Source organism: Accipiter gentilis, chromosome 24 (genome assembly GCF_929443795.1).
Source record: "Accipiter gentilis chromosome 24, bAccGen1.1, whole genome shotgun sequence".
Lineage (NCBI taxonomy): Eukaryota > Metazoa > Chordata > Aves > Accipitriformes > Accipitridae > Astur > Astur gentilis.
In genome coordinates, this window is record NC_064903.1 from 7,890,629 (window position 1) to 7,904,351 (window position 13,723).

The 13,723-nt window shown below is 49.3% G+C and overlaps 2 protein-coding genes across 6 annotated transcripts in view; one reads left to right on the plus strand and one right to left on the minus strand.

The window, feature by feature from the left end:
- The window catches only part of ZBTB33 (zinc finger and BTB domain containing 33), a 74,172-nt gene that overhangs the window by 31,621 nt on the left and 28,828 nt on the right, over positions 1-13,723 (minus strand). The gene's annotated exons all lie outside the window — the stretch shown is intronic.
- The window catches only part of TMEM255A (transmembrane protein 255A), a 28,185-nt gene that overhangs the window by 77 nt on the left and 14,385 nt on the right, over positions 1-13,723 (plus strand). For 3 of the 5 annotated variants that reach the window (XM_049828080.1, XM_049828082.1, XM_049828084.1), the window contains exons 1-4: positions 1,023-1,117; positions 5,037-5,149; positions 5,577-5,719; positions 10,291-10,353. In XM_049828080.1, the coding sequence (XP_049684037.1) occupies positions 5,074-5,149; positions 5,577-5,719; positions 10,291-10,353 (282 nt within the window). In that variant the 5' untranslated portion in view covers positions 1,023-1,117; positions 5,037-5,073. Of the gene's footprint in view, positions 1-985; positions 1,118-5,036; positions 5,150-5,576; positions 5,720-10,290; positions 10,354-13,723 lie in introns of those variants that run through there. The other 2 variants (XM_049828083.1, XM_049828085.1) reach the window with 2 other exon arrangements.

A 13,723-nucleotide genomic window follows, 5' to 3' on the forward strand; every position in this document is an offset into this window, starting at 1 on the left:
ATTTGTAGCTTGCCTCTTGCACCGCTGTCAGTGTATGCTTTCTCTTTTCTCCCGGGAGAAGCTGGTAATTAGGCTCTTATCCAATAAAAGTGTGGGGTTTTTTGAAGCAGAGATAGGATTAGTTTCTTTTAACTTGATGAAATATGCTTTGGCTTGAAATAACTACATGATTTGCACTTAGCACCTCTCAGCCCAGGGCATTAAAGTGATTTACAAGCAATTATGAAGCCTGGTGGGAAGATGCTTTTATCCCCATTTTACAGACACGATAGGGAAAACTGAGGTTGAGGGCCTGCCCCGGCTCCTTGGCCAGAGATGCGGGGGGGCTTGCAGGGTCTCCTGGGAGCGCTGCCTCCGTGGAAAGGGGCACGGGCAGCAACAGGCATTGCCACCGGAGCAGAAATCCCAGAGCACCGAGAAGTAAAAAAACGGGCCAGTGGCCACGGTGGGGTGGCTGCCCGTGAGTGCCACCAGCACCGCTCTGGGGCTCAGCGCCGCAGGGAGGAGGTTGGGGGGACACACACCAGAGAGGTGCCAGGGAGATGTTTGGGGAAGAACGGCCTGGAGCAGCGGGGCTGGTGGTGGGGTGGGAGCTGCTGGGGTGCAAAGGGGCTGGGGAAAGATGGGGAGAGGGCAGGGGAGACCCAAAACCAGCGAGGCTGCTGGTGAGTGTGGGGCGGGGGTGCCCAACTCCGGGAACCTGCTGGAGATGGGGCCAGAACTCTCCCCCTCCCCTCCCCAAACCCACCCCCCCAGGGCACAACACTCGGCCGGTTTCCAGCTACGCTCACCCCGGCCCCCGTTACGCCACAGGGGGGGGGGTGTGAGCCAGTCATTTTGGGAAAGAACGGGCACGTATCCAGAGCCCTTTCCCGGTGAGACCCACAGGGACCGCCGCGCACCCTCCCCCGGCCGGTTCGGTTCGGTTCGGTTCGGTCCGGTCCGGTCCGGTCCGGCCCCTCCGCTCCCGCCCCAACGCGCAGGCGCGGCGGAGCCGCTGCCGGGGCTCTGTCCGCCGCCGTGGCCCGGCGGGCTGCGGCGGGGAGCGGCGGCGGGAACATGCGGCAGTCCCTGACTCAGCAGCGCCCGGGCGGCGTCCCCCTGCCCGACTCCGTGGGTAAGTGTCGCGGGTGGGGGGGGGGGGTGTGAGGGGAAAGCCGGCAGGATGCGCTACGGGCTGTATGTGTGGGGGGCCGGGGGCTGCGCGGCCATTTTGGGCGGTGGGTCCCCGCGACGGACCTTCCCCCCTCCCCGACCCCGGTCCCGCTCCCCTGCCCACCCCGGTTCAGGCGGTCCGTCCTGTCCTCCCCGGAGCCCCCCCCCCCCCCCCCCAAGGGGGTCGCGCCGCCGTGGTGTGGGGCTGCGGCAGAAGAACCCCCCCCAAAAAAAAAACACCTCAGCCCGCTCCCCCCCCCCCCCCCAGTGGGGCGGAGGCAGCCGCCGGCCCCACGCAGCCCCCGGGTCGCGCAGCATCCTTCTGCCCCGGGGGGCGGGAGTGCGTGCCCGCTCCCCTCGCTCCGCTCCTGCACTCTCCCTAATTAGGTCAGAGACTCCCTCGTACCGGCCGCTAATTGAAATTTCCCCAGCGAGTCACCCAGACGCCTGCAGGCCCCCCCGTCCCGTGGACCTGCCAGCAGGGCCCTTCATTCGAGCTTAATTCGAGTGCGGTTTGGGTCACAGCTCGCACACGAATGCTTTTTTAGCAGAGAAGTGGCACAAAAGGAGAAGGGCTGGGAGGGAGAGTGGCTCGGTGCCGTTTGCCCCCCCCCCCCCCCCCCCCGTTTCTCCTGGGGTGGAAGTTAAAGCTGGCTTCCTCGGATTACTTTGCATTTATTCTTTGCTTGGGGCTTTTCCCCCCCCCAGAGAACAAGATGGAGAAGTCGGTGCTGTTTCTGTGCCATCTTGTCTGGTTTCTTCCCATAATCGGGAAAAAACTTAAGTAAATCAGGGGCGGTACCAAGATACATATTATTGCAAACTTCTAAAGTGATCTGGAAAAACCTGCTACAACCTTGTTTTTATAGTGGGCTTTTATATGGCAACCGTAATAAGAAGGTGCTTCTGAGGCTTAAAATAAAAATGATCTTTCCAAAGCCTGTCCACCTTCTGAGTGCCATTTTAGCAAACGAACTAGCCAGACTATAGGTAGCAGTAATTTCTTTACATCTTGCTCACAGAGTTAAGCACAGTGTTTCAAACCACCTTGTATACTCAATCGAGGTAGGCACTGCAAGTTTGGAGGTCTCTAATTTGGATAAATCACAGAGAAAAGGCTATTCCTGTCTCTTAAAAGCAGAGATAGCAAAGCTGTCATATCTCCACTTCTGTGTGTAAGGCTGTACCTTGCTCAGTAGCAAAAAGGAAAATGATCTAATGGGGAGTACTTTCAGCAAAAATTAATGTTGAGAGAGAGGATTTTGCCAGGGCAGCCCTTCAGCAGCTATCAGTGGAGGTACTGCGTATGCGTCCATGTATGCTGAAGCCGCTGCAGGCATCCTTACAGAAGTACAAAACCACTTTCTCAATATACACGTAACAAAACGTGTTTTCAGAGAAAGAAAAATGGAATTAGTGTCCCAGTACAGAGCTGAAGTGGAAGTAATCACATTATCTCTTCAATTTCGCATCTCTCTCTCCAGTATCAAGTTAAAGGATTATGGTTGGTTTTGTCAGGACTTGGAATAAAAGCATTTTTTTGTTTGTTTTTTTTTTGGTTTGTTGTTTGTTTTAATCGTATGAGGAATATCGAAACGCTTTCAGAAATTTTCCACTTGGAAACCTTTCATTTCACTTCTGTATTGCATGTTGATGTGTGCCAGTTGTGAGCTGGGAAACAATGTAGAAATGTAAGAGTAGAAAACATGGTGGTTCTGAAACAAGTTCAGAATCCATAAACAATGTCTCAAGCTGCTGCTTTAAGACTGTTTTCCTGCAGAAATGCTATTACAGAATACTCTGGTTTTGAACAAAAGAGCACATTTTGCAGGTCTTTTCATTGTAACTTTTTGAAGCACCTCTGATGGAAATGCGGGAACACCGGTTTGTGTGGGTAAATGTCATGCTCGTGTACCCTAAATGTCACGCTCGTGTACCCAGGATGCTCCCTCCGATGTGCTCTGCAGGGTGGTTTTGCATGGCACGCAAACATCTGCGCACCCACACAGCCTAACCATAAAGAGTTCAAACTGCGTAAGGAACATACGGCTGGTTTTACTTATCTTCTGCTCATTTGCCAGCCAGACTGCAGCAGTAATCAGAAGTTTGGTAATCTACCATGTGTGTAAGCAAGACAGGTTCGTTCTTTCCCTCCTTTCAGAACTAATCAATGTAAGAAGTAGCAATTTTTTCTCCCGTTTCTAAATTTTTGTTCAGCTAAACCTTTGGTCCCAGTACTTTGGAATTTTAAGACATTGATGTGACACTTGCATTTAAATGATTACATTGGAACTGGAGCATGGCACAAGCTCCCAGTACTTGGGGGCAATCCATACAGAATGGCTTGATATCTTGATGAATTTTGAACGCTTTAAAAGTCTAGATTTTATATTATTAACTTGTTTGGCAGAGTTAGGAGAATGAAAATATTAACCCCAAATGCAACCTGCAGCAAACAGTTGGGTACCTTTATCTCCATCCTGTAAAAAATGGCACGAAAAACTAAGGCTCACTGATAAAAGATCCAGCCTGGATCTTGGGGTTCTCTAGCAGTTATTTAATTTTATTTTGTCTGAAATTAGTAACTGCAGCTATTCATTCCAGCTAAGGACTAACTGTTAAGGTCCTTGCTGTTAGACCCGGTAGATGCCCCAGTGGTGTGGTCACAAGCTGTGCTCCGGGACATGAGCAGAAGGTTTGTTGGTGGAGCGCTTTCCTTCCAGAGACACTGATCCGTCAAAAAGGATGCTGCTTTGCTTTATAAACCTCTCTTGCCTTTCATTTCCTTGTGTTGGGCTTCTAGGCCCCAAGTTCAGGACTCGTCTGTGATTTCAAGCTCCCCTGGTGGAGCACCCCTGTGGGTGAAATGATCCAGCCCCATGCCCATGGCAGCCGAGCCAGCCCAGAGCGTGGACTGGCACGGAGAAGGAGCGCTCCTGCCGGCAGCACAGCTGGTGGGTCCGGTGGGAGTGGGTGTGGAGGAGCAGCGGGGAGCTGCTGTGCTTTTTCCTGGGGAGAGCTGTCCCTGCGGAGGAAGGAAGATAATTTGTACCAGTGTGTGTCCGTATGGCTGCATCGGTATAGCTGTTAGGGTGAAAAGATCTCTCTAGCTGTGCTGCAGGTATGTGCAGACCCTCAAGAAGGGCCTGTGGGCTCCTGGGGTGTACATCTTCAAGACAGAAAGCTGCCCAGTGAGGCCTGGTGCGCTCCTCTCTCTGGAAAATTTGGACAAGGAGGTTGTGCTTGGCTTGGCTGAGTCTTTCCTCCCGGCCTTTCTGCAGGTCTTTTATCTTGCCATGTACAGGCTGTCAGAGAGCCCCTGAACACCTCAGGTGGGGGTTCCCAACATCGTTTGCTTTAGGGAATACGCTCAGCAATGGTGGAAGCAGCTCCTTGCTCTTGGGACATGTCCCTGCCCTTCTCTGAAGCACTCTGAGAAGTGCAGGCAGCACGCACGTCACTCGGGAGCCACTGGGGTGGGAATTACCTTTGCCTGCTCCCAGGGTGCGTTGGAGAGCCCTGGGCTGCGGCAATGGGATTCAGGGTGGCCCCAGCAGCCCCCAGGGAGCGTGGCAGGGGACCGTTACGGTCCATTATCCTACCAGCCGCTCTCGCAGGTGCTGGGTTATGTCTACATAATGTATGAAATATAATCAAAAGGATTGTTCCACAAAGTGATGTAAAGATGGCAGAGCACAGGCTGAACAAACACGCCTAAAGATGTTGCTGAGCGTAACGTCGCAGCCAGCTTTCCTTTTGGCTGATGGAATCACTATTTTATATTTATGCTCATTTGGGAGATCTATAAATATATAAAAGAAAAAAAAACATAATCGGGCAGCTGTAGATGAGTTTTACTAATCCACAAATTCATTATTCAGGCATCTAAAAATACCTGGTCCTTGCTGAAAGTAGAGGATGATACTACAGGAGGAGGAGAAGTGGCTGTTACTGGTGATGTCTCATTTACATAGAAGATTGTGCCTGCCTTATGGTATGATTGCAGCCAAGGTTTCCCCCCTCAAAACAGGTGGCATACAGTGTGGTTATTTAGCTCGATGTAAGTAGACAGATCAGAAAATACATAAATGCCTAATGGTAATATTTCTCATTAGCTCAGTTGCCCCAGGGCAGAGGGCCTGGGAGCCTCCAACGTATCCAAATGAGCTCTGCAAAGTTACAGTTCTTAAGGCTCTTTTCATCTACGTCAGAGCAATGATAAGTAAATGTGAATTCAGATGCCCTAGTAACGCTTGATAAAGCATGTTAGTGAAGGTGAAAAGTGACAGCCAAACCCAAAATTATTCTCAAGTTAGAAGAAAATTCACCACGATGTCGTTGGCGGTGGGAGGAGAAATTTGCGGTACCGTGACTGTCCCCGTATGGAATCAGCAAATTCTGTTGTGTATGTGTGTTTTTAGGGTCGTTCAATAGAAGAAAAAGAAATTCCCTCTACGTAACTGTGACTCTCCTCATTGTGTCAGTATTAATTCTAACGGTGGGCCTAGCTGCTACAACAAGAACCCAAAATGTGACTGTTGGAGGTTATTACCCAGGGGTTATTGTAAGTATAGAACTCCTAGGTAGGTCTAGAAAACTTATTGCCTACAAAGTCCCTTGTAATGCTGCAATGTTATAAAGGGTGATCTTGTCCTGAATATTATGCTCAGCTACTTCATTGCCATTTGATTTATTTGTTTTATTATTATTTTGCACCTGCTGCTCATTCCCATGCAAAAATCCCGTGCAAGTGGCAGCTTCCTCTGAGCTTAGGTAATAACATGCTTTCGAGCTGACAGTGAGACAGATAAATAGATCTTATGTCAGTCAAAGCAACCTTAGAACTTCTTTGTTTGCATACATTACATTAACCCCGGGCAGAAGTAAGGCAAAGAAGGACCATAGGTGCCAAGAACTATCGAGAGACCAGGTCTTGAAATACTGTTCACATGAACTTGTGGTCATAAAGTTCACTTGCAGAAGTGTTTTAACGATTCGGAGTCCTTGAATGAGGAGAAACACATTAGCAATAGCTGTGGCAGCTTGCCAGGGAAGCTTGCACATCAAAGCAGTTAGCACATCCATTTCTTCTTTTTTGTTATCAACAGATGAAAATGGGAAAGGACAATCTTGTAGCTTCAAATGGCTTAATTTAGAGAAGACTGCTGGTGTCCAGCCTTCTTGCCAGTAGATGCATAACCTCCTGCAGAAGCATAAGGGGCAAGTACATCATGCCCCTCCTGGCATGAGCAGAGGTCTAACACGAGCTGGAAGGCAAGTCCTGGTCTGTTCCTGTGCATGTCTGAGACATGCTCAAAAAGAAGCCCAAAAAGGACTGCGCTGCAGCCAAATTAGGTGTCTTAGCAGGTGGAGTGTAACTGCAGGCCCCCAGCAAGAGGCTGCTGGTGGTGTAACAGCTGTGGAGTGCTGGGTGCTTAGGTTTGGAGCCTCCGAGTTGGAGGCTTAAAGCCAGTCCAGATAACTAGGTGGAGACTTGTTCTTGTCTTATTGCAGTTTGATTTATTTGCCACACATTGCTGGTGTCAGGGATGTGTATACTTCTCCCTGTGGACAAGCTCTTCTGTCACTGAAGAAAGCCTCTTTACAGCCATTAGTGTGGAACATCGTTACAGACCGTGTTGGGCCTATTCGGTTTAGCATTGGTTTTCTGGCTTGTCCCAGTAATTCCTGCATTTAGGCCTGATCTTTTTTAAAGAGAAGTATAGAAGGGAAGGTGTTGAGAGAGGTGACAGGCTGGCTTCAAACTCTCCGCACTTAGCCTACGCTCTGTCAGCCTGAGTTGAATCTCGTGCTTCAGAGCAGGTCCTGCAGACTGATGCAGATGGGTAGAGCCTGTTGTTCACATCCCCTTGACATCTCCCATGCTATTTATGCTCCGGGAATGTCAGCATCGCTTACGCTTTTCTAAGACTCGGTCTACTCAAGGAATTAATGAATTCCTGGACTTGGGAAGGGCATTGAGTTACGTTATGCAAAGGCACCCTGACAGTTTGTGTTTGTCACCAAATTCCCCCCCTCAGTTAGTTCATTGTGCAGATATGTGTGATGACCTCGCCTGTCTCCCTGCACAGGAAAACATTTCAGTGTGCTGCTGGATGCTTCAGCAGGTGCTTAAAATAGCTGATGTTTCGTAACGAGCTGGGATTTCTCCCTTTACTGTGGAGAAAGGGCTTGCTGTGGCGCGTGAGTGCTCGGTGAGTTGTCCCCGAGCAGGTGGCTTCCACAGCCCTGAAGAAGCAGCTCCTTGCAGGTCTTGTCATCCAGAACTTCACACGAATGTTAGGCCTGCATGCATCTCCATCAGGGGTTTCTGTGCACAATTGGTGGTGCACCACCATTAGTCATACCCTGAGTACCCTGCATTGGTAAGGAAAAGACGGAGCCAGAAGCTTCTTTGTGTGCTGGGTGACTTCTCCCTGTGTGGACCAGATCCATGGATGGGATCATCTCATGGGACATCAGATGTCTCATTGCTGCCATGCCTAATGCACTGTTCTTTCCTCCTTTAGCTTGTGTGTCTTGGGCAAACGCCTCTTGTGCAAGGATGAAACATGCAAAGAAGTGGCTGTCTGATGTGGGGGATTATCTTCCCAGGCCTCTGCTCCTAAGGAAGGACAGAACCAGGAGCTGGAGACCTTCCACACATCAGTGGGATTTTGTTTGGTTGGGTTTTTGGGGGGCTTGTTGTTTGTTCGGTTTTTTCCCCAAACGGTGCAGTTCCTCATTGACACAACCGGAGGAGCTGCAGCAGAGGGTGCAGTGACATGTCCTGTAGCCAGGCAGCCTTCACCCTCTTCTGTGACCACTGACACCTCCATGACTACATCTGTGAACACCCTGGCTCTGCCTCTGTAGGAGATATTCTCACCTGTGGCTGGATGGCTGACCTGAGCCTGGAAACCCCAGAGCGTAACAGTGATGCTCAGCAGACAAGAGTAACGATCGGGTGCAAAGGGCGAGCACTTTTATGGAAGTGAGGCTCTGTGAGATATGTGTGTTGTCTCCAAGTTATACCAGCTTCCAGCATCTATGTAAAGGACTGACCTTTCTTAGGCTTTGACTGGCAAACCTTTTCTGTAATGGTTCCTTGTCAAGCATTTTGTCCTGGAGCTTTACTCTGGAAAAGCATGTTCATTTTTTGTCCTGTCCTCCTTTCAGACAGACATCTCAGGGGATCATATCTACCAGCAAATAAGTGATGCAGTTGATGCAGATTACTAAGATCTCTTTGTCCCATCTGTAGAAGAACGAGTGGTTTTCCCATTAATGCAATGAGAATTCCCATTAATTAATGAGAATCCACCGATTTATTTGGTCTTCACCTGTAAGATGTACAGACTTGCTCTAATTTCTTCTTTTTTAATTATCTTAAGTATTTCACCTTCTAGTTTGAAGCTGCTTTGGAACACCACATGGACATTCCTCTCAAACGTGCTGGATCACGCTCAAAGAGCACAAAACATTTTTCTTGAGCATTTATTTGCCTTAGGTGTGTGTTGCCACCCAACTTCCTTGCTGCTAAACATCACCAGAGTGGAAATAATGGCTGGATCTCCCAGGTTTGGGGCTTGGAATTGAGCTGTAAAACTCCTGTTACCTGGGGAAGGTAGGGGTTGTTGCCCAAGCTAAGCAAAATAATAAGCCCAGAAGCACTGGCAGATCAGCGTGGGGCAGTTCAGCGGTGCCCCTGGCTCTCTGCCCTGCCTGCCTGCTGCCCCAGTGTTCAGCAGCATCTGGCTTCATTGCTGTGCTTCCCACCATGGTAGTTTGTCCCTGATGTGGGGACAAGGGTCTCCGAGAGCTCAGAGTGCAAGGCAGGTAGCCGGGAAGCAGCAGCCTGATCGGCTGCTCCGCTTTAATCCCTGCCGTTTGAGCCAGCAGCCCTCGCTGCCCGCGGCACTGCACCAAATGTTACTGGGTTTAAGCAGAGCGGGGGAAGATTTAAGCCCAACTTCTCATCGTGTTTGTGTCTGCTAATCTCTGCACGTGCCTCTGCTTGTTAGTATCGGATTTATTAAGCCTTTGTTTTCTATTCCTGGATCTTAAAATATCGATTCCAGGTTAGTTGACTCATTCTTGAATCACTGCAGCTTGTCTCATGCCTTATTCTGCTTCCTGAGGAGCTGGCCAGTTATTTGGCATTCTCACCCGGATCTTCACTGCCCCCCTACTCTATTGACTGGATTTGTACCTGCTTAATAGGACCAGTCCAACTGTAGCACTCTTCTGGCATTTCTCGTTTTGCCAACCCATAGAAGTGGAGTTGGATATGCTTCACACTGATCAAAGGCCTTTCTCGGTGTGACACAGAAGTACTTCTGCATCTTCCTCCGTAGTCCGTGGTTCCTGGTTGAAGTTCCTGTTTCTGGCCTGGCTGAGGTGTGCTCTGTCCTAGAAACTTCTATTTAGTGTAGTGAAATAGCTTAAGGCTATGGAGAAAGGAGGTGGGTAATGGCACTCCTGGCTGACTTCGCTGAGCTGGAATAAGAACAGTGTTGTCAGTTATGGCAGCAAGAAAAGATGCTTTTGCTGGAGTAGCTTATTCTGTTGGCTGGGCTGTCGTGAGCTCTTCTGGTAGAAGACCCTTGTTGATGCATCCTTACCCCTGGAAATGAGGGAGGAGTAGAAGGCAGCAGAAAACTGCTAAGTCTTCCCGAGTATAATTCTCCCTTATTTCATACTTCACATCAGGAAACTCTCTGAGTTGAAAACTTAGGTGATTGCTCACACCCTTGGTGAGGTTACAAAAGCCTGGTCCTGCAGATGCTAGTGGTGTGGTCCTGCTAGGTTTGCATCTGGAGGCTCCTGAGTGTTTGTAGGGTTGTTCCAAGACAGCAATGCATATCCTCATCCACCAGCCATTTCTCAGCATCACTGGGGAGGGAATTCAGAGCTCATCCTTTTGGTTTCTACACACGCTTTTACTGTCATATAAGGGATACACTTGTTAGCTCCTGCTAGTGAGAGACTCCACTGATTCCTTGCTGAAGGAAGAGTGCTCACACATCCGCAGTATGTTCTTTTGCTGCTTCTGGATTTAACTGTGTTCTGTCTGTATGTAAAGTATGTTGGATATCATCCTGATCTAAATGCTAACAATATGTTGTTTTTCAGCTTGGTTTTGGGTCGTTTCTTGGAATAATTGGATCAAACTTGATAGAAAACAAAAGGCAAATGGTAAGTTCATTATAAAAACATTTTTAAAAAATGACAGTAACTCAAATTTTGTATGTAAAGAGTATTAGTGTTTTTCCTAACTCTTCCAGGGTAGTGTTGCATACCTCTTGAGAACTAGAGATGGTTTCTGACAGCCCAGGAGAACAAGGCTGCTAACCCTGATATTTTTAAATTAAAAAAACAAAAACAAAGCACGCTCAAGGAAGCACAAAGTGACTATACACAGTCTCATTGAACTCAGTGGGAATTTTTTAAAGGGCTTGAAATTGAGCGTTTGGAGTTTCAGGATAGTCAGTGCTTCACAGACGCATGCCCAGCACTTTTTCGGTTGAGCTGTCACAGTATGTGGTACATAATATGGTAAATAACATAAACATAATACATTTATTTTAAATCTCTTAAAATAAATTCTTAGAGGCTTGGGGCTCTGCAAAAATTGCTGTTGGCCACTTTCTATTCTAAGCAGAGGATAGAGAAGATCAAGCAGGTGGTGTAACAGCCAGCCTGGAGACTGGAGGTGAAAGCCTTTAGAGGGCCCAGCAGAAAGTGCTTCCCGGGGACAGGAGCGCTCAGAGCTTTCAGCTCTAGATACGTCTAGAGAATAAGTCACTTGAGATACCAACATGACAAAAAGCATGAAGACTGGTGTAATTGAAAACCAACCAACTTCTCCAGTGTTGCCGATTAACATGCATGTTGCTGGTCCTCGTTTCCAAACATCTCTTCGAGTAGGAAGGAAAACCAAGAAACTTTGCATGCTGTAAAGCAGCAGCTGGGGATCTGAGAAGCACAGAAGATGCTGGCTGGACCAGATGCACGGACCAGAGCGCTCTATGGTTCCCTTCTTGCGCTGCAAGGAGACTTCTGTGTGCTGGGGCTGGGCAGCTGCTGTCGGCAGGTCTCTGGTGTCCCATCCCATGGGAGCAACGTTCAGAAGAGAGCAGGTGGGCAGTAAACATGCAGATGGCACAAACCAGGCGAGACCAGCGCTGCTGATACGGCATGATCACAACTGAGCTTGTGTTGGGGTAGGAGGAGGGTCTCTCTGTGCAGTGGGGACAGAGCTGGCCCAGATTACTCCCTTTGGCAAGCACAGGAGACTTGTGTGGTCTTGGCTGGGTCTTTCATGGCCTGTAAACATGCCCTGGAGATCTGTTTCACAAACTTCAGCCTGTGCGTGAAGGTAGGGGCTGTAGTGCTTGGAGGTGTCAGTAACAGGGCTTCGGTTGGCGGGAAATTCTTTTGGGAGAATTTGGCAAAAGGTGTGGGTAGAGAGAGATCAAAAGAAGTTGGTATCTGCTGCGGTCCTGGCAGGCTGTCCAGCTCAATCTTTCCTAGCCTGTTTTCTCTGTTTGCCGTATGACGCTGGCTAGAGGCAGCACGTGGGGTGGTGTAGTCCAGCTCCTGGAGTGCCCTGCGAGCATGCCGGCCTCCTGCCTCCGCTTGGCTCTCCTGGGAGAGCGGCTGCAATCCGCCTCCCCCGTGGTTGCCCCATGCTTTGGCAGTGAGATCCCTCCAGCCTTCCTTGTAGGAGGTTGCAGAGGGCCAAGGGGGGATCGTGGCATCCCTGCAGCCTGGGCTGCTGGCCCAGCCCTGCTGCCTGTTTTTGTAGGGATGGAGCTGCCTCTGCAGGGGGGCTCAGGGGTCAGATTAGCAGGGTGTGCTGCTGACCAAGGCTAAGGCATGTTTGCCAAGCTGCAGAGGGAGTTGGGAGAAATTCCTGCTTGTCCTAATTCAGAGGCTGGGCTGCCTTGCCCTTTGCTTTTCAAATAGCACGTTCCCTGCAGAGCAGGAGGGACAGTGAGGCAGAGGAGAGAACTGCCTTTCCCACAGTCAGACAGGGTGCAGGGAAGGTGGGTTTCCCAGTGGATATTTTTTGTTGTTTTCACCCTGGCTCTGCAAGAGCGACATGTCCTGTTCTTTCTGTCCTAGCAGGGTTTCCAAGCCTCTTGCTCATCATGTATTAGCAGCATGTCAGAGTCTGGTTGAGCAATGGCCATATTATGCCAGTCTTGTGTTCGTCACAGGAGTGCTCATGAGTGACAGCGTGGCTCTGACTTGACTTGTTTGTTTATTCTGAAGGGCCCTGGGTAGCCTGTGTTCATTCTTTTCATCTGTCTATCATTTTGTGTCCTAAAAAGCATGCATGACCCAGCTTTGCAGGGATTGCGTCACTGGTTGGCAGCTAGCATGTCTCTGACCGCAGAGAGGACATGCAGTAGCGGTCATTTATTGTCCCCGTGCTTTAGTCACATCCCCTCCTTGCCCAGGAGCACTTTATGGTGGCAGCTTTGGCCATTACATGTTTCCATAATACCACTGGCAGTGCAGGATCTTTTTTTTGTTATCTTCTGTGAACTTCCCCAGTGTCCTACTTCGCTAAAAGGCAGTCTTGGTGTTGCTTGTAATGCAGTTGCTCCTCAGTGATGGCAGGAAGAGCTAAAAGCAACTTCTGCTGCCGTGTTCTTGTGTGTGTTTCTGCCCATAAGGTGGCTGGGGAGCACGAGGAGTCGATCACGCCAGGGTGGCTGATGGGGAGAGCTAACCTGAAGCAGCACTCCTCACTTCTCTCCAGCCTGCCGACAGGAATAGACCTCTCTTGTTTTTCCCACCCGAGCGTATTGGCTTTCATGCCGCGGGTCTGCGCTTCCCACTTGTCAAAGTAAGGGAGAGCTTTCGTCCCCCCGGGGAGGGCCAGCTGCCCCGCGGCACTGCCCGCCGGCCTGCCAGCATCGCCTGCCTGCCAGCGCCGCAGGCAGCTCTGACTTACACCCGAACTGCCCGCTCAGCAGTTTTCAAGTGAGGAGTCAGCATTTTACGTGCCTTCGTGACAGTCGTCCGTGCCATGGAAAAGTAATAACCATTCACAGCCCATGTGTTGCTGGACCGTAGCCTGAAGGGAATGTCAGCCCGGGACACTTCTGCTTCGTGGTTCCTGCACTATCTGAACCCAGTTTGTCCTTTTGTGTCCAAACGCTACTCGGTGTGGCTGACTTCAGCAGGAGTTAGATGAGTGAAGACCAGTCACTGATATCACACAGCTCTTGAGAGGGACTTCTGCTTGCTTCAGTAACAGTATTGTCAACACCAAATCAAAAATCTTATTGGAAATTCATAAGATTTATTGAAAGCCGTGGGATTTTTTAAATGAATTTGTATGGTTTTATTGCTGTTTGATTTTCTTTATCATAAATTCTCAGTGTTTGGTTTTCAGGCTTTTCTTTCTCCAGCAAGAGAAACTGTGTGTAAATAAAGTGAACAAATCAATTTCTAACACCAGTTCCTTATATCCTAGTAGGGCTGTTACGAAAGTATCATCATTAACCTTGTATTATTTTAAATAACTATATTAGCAGCTCCTATCTGCAAG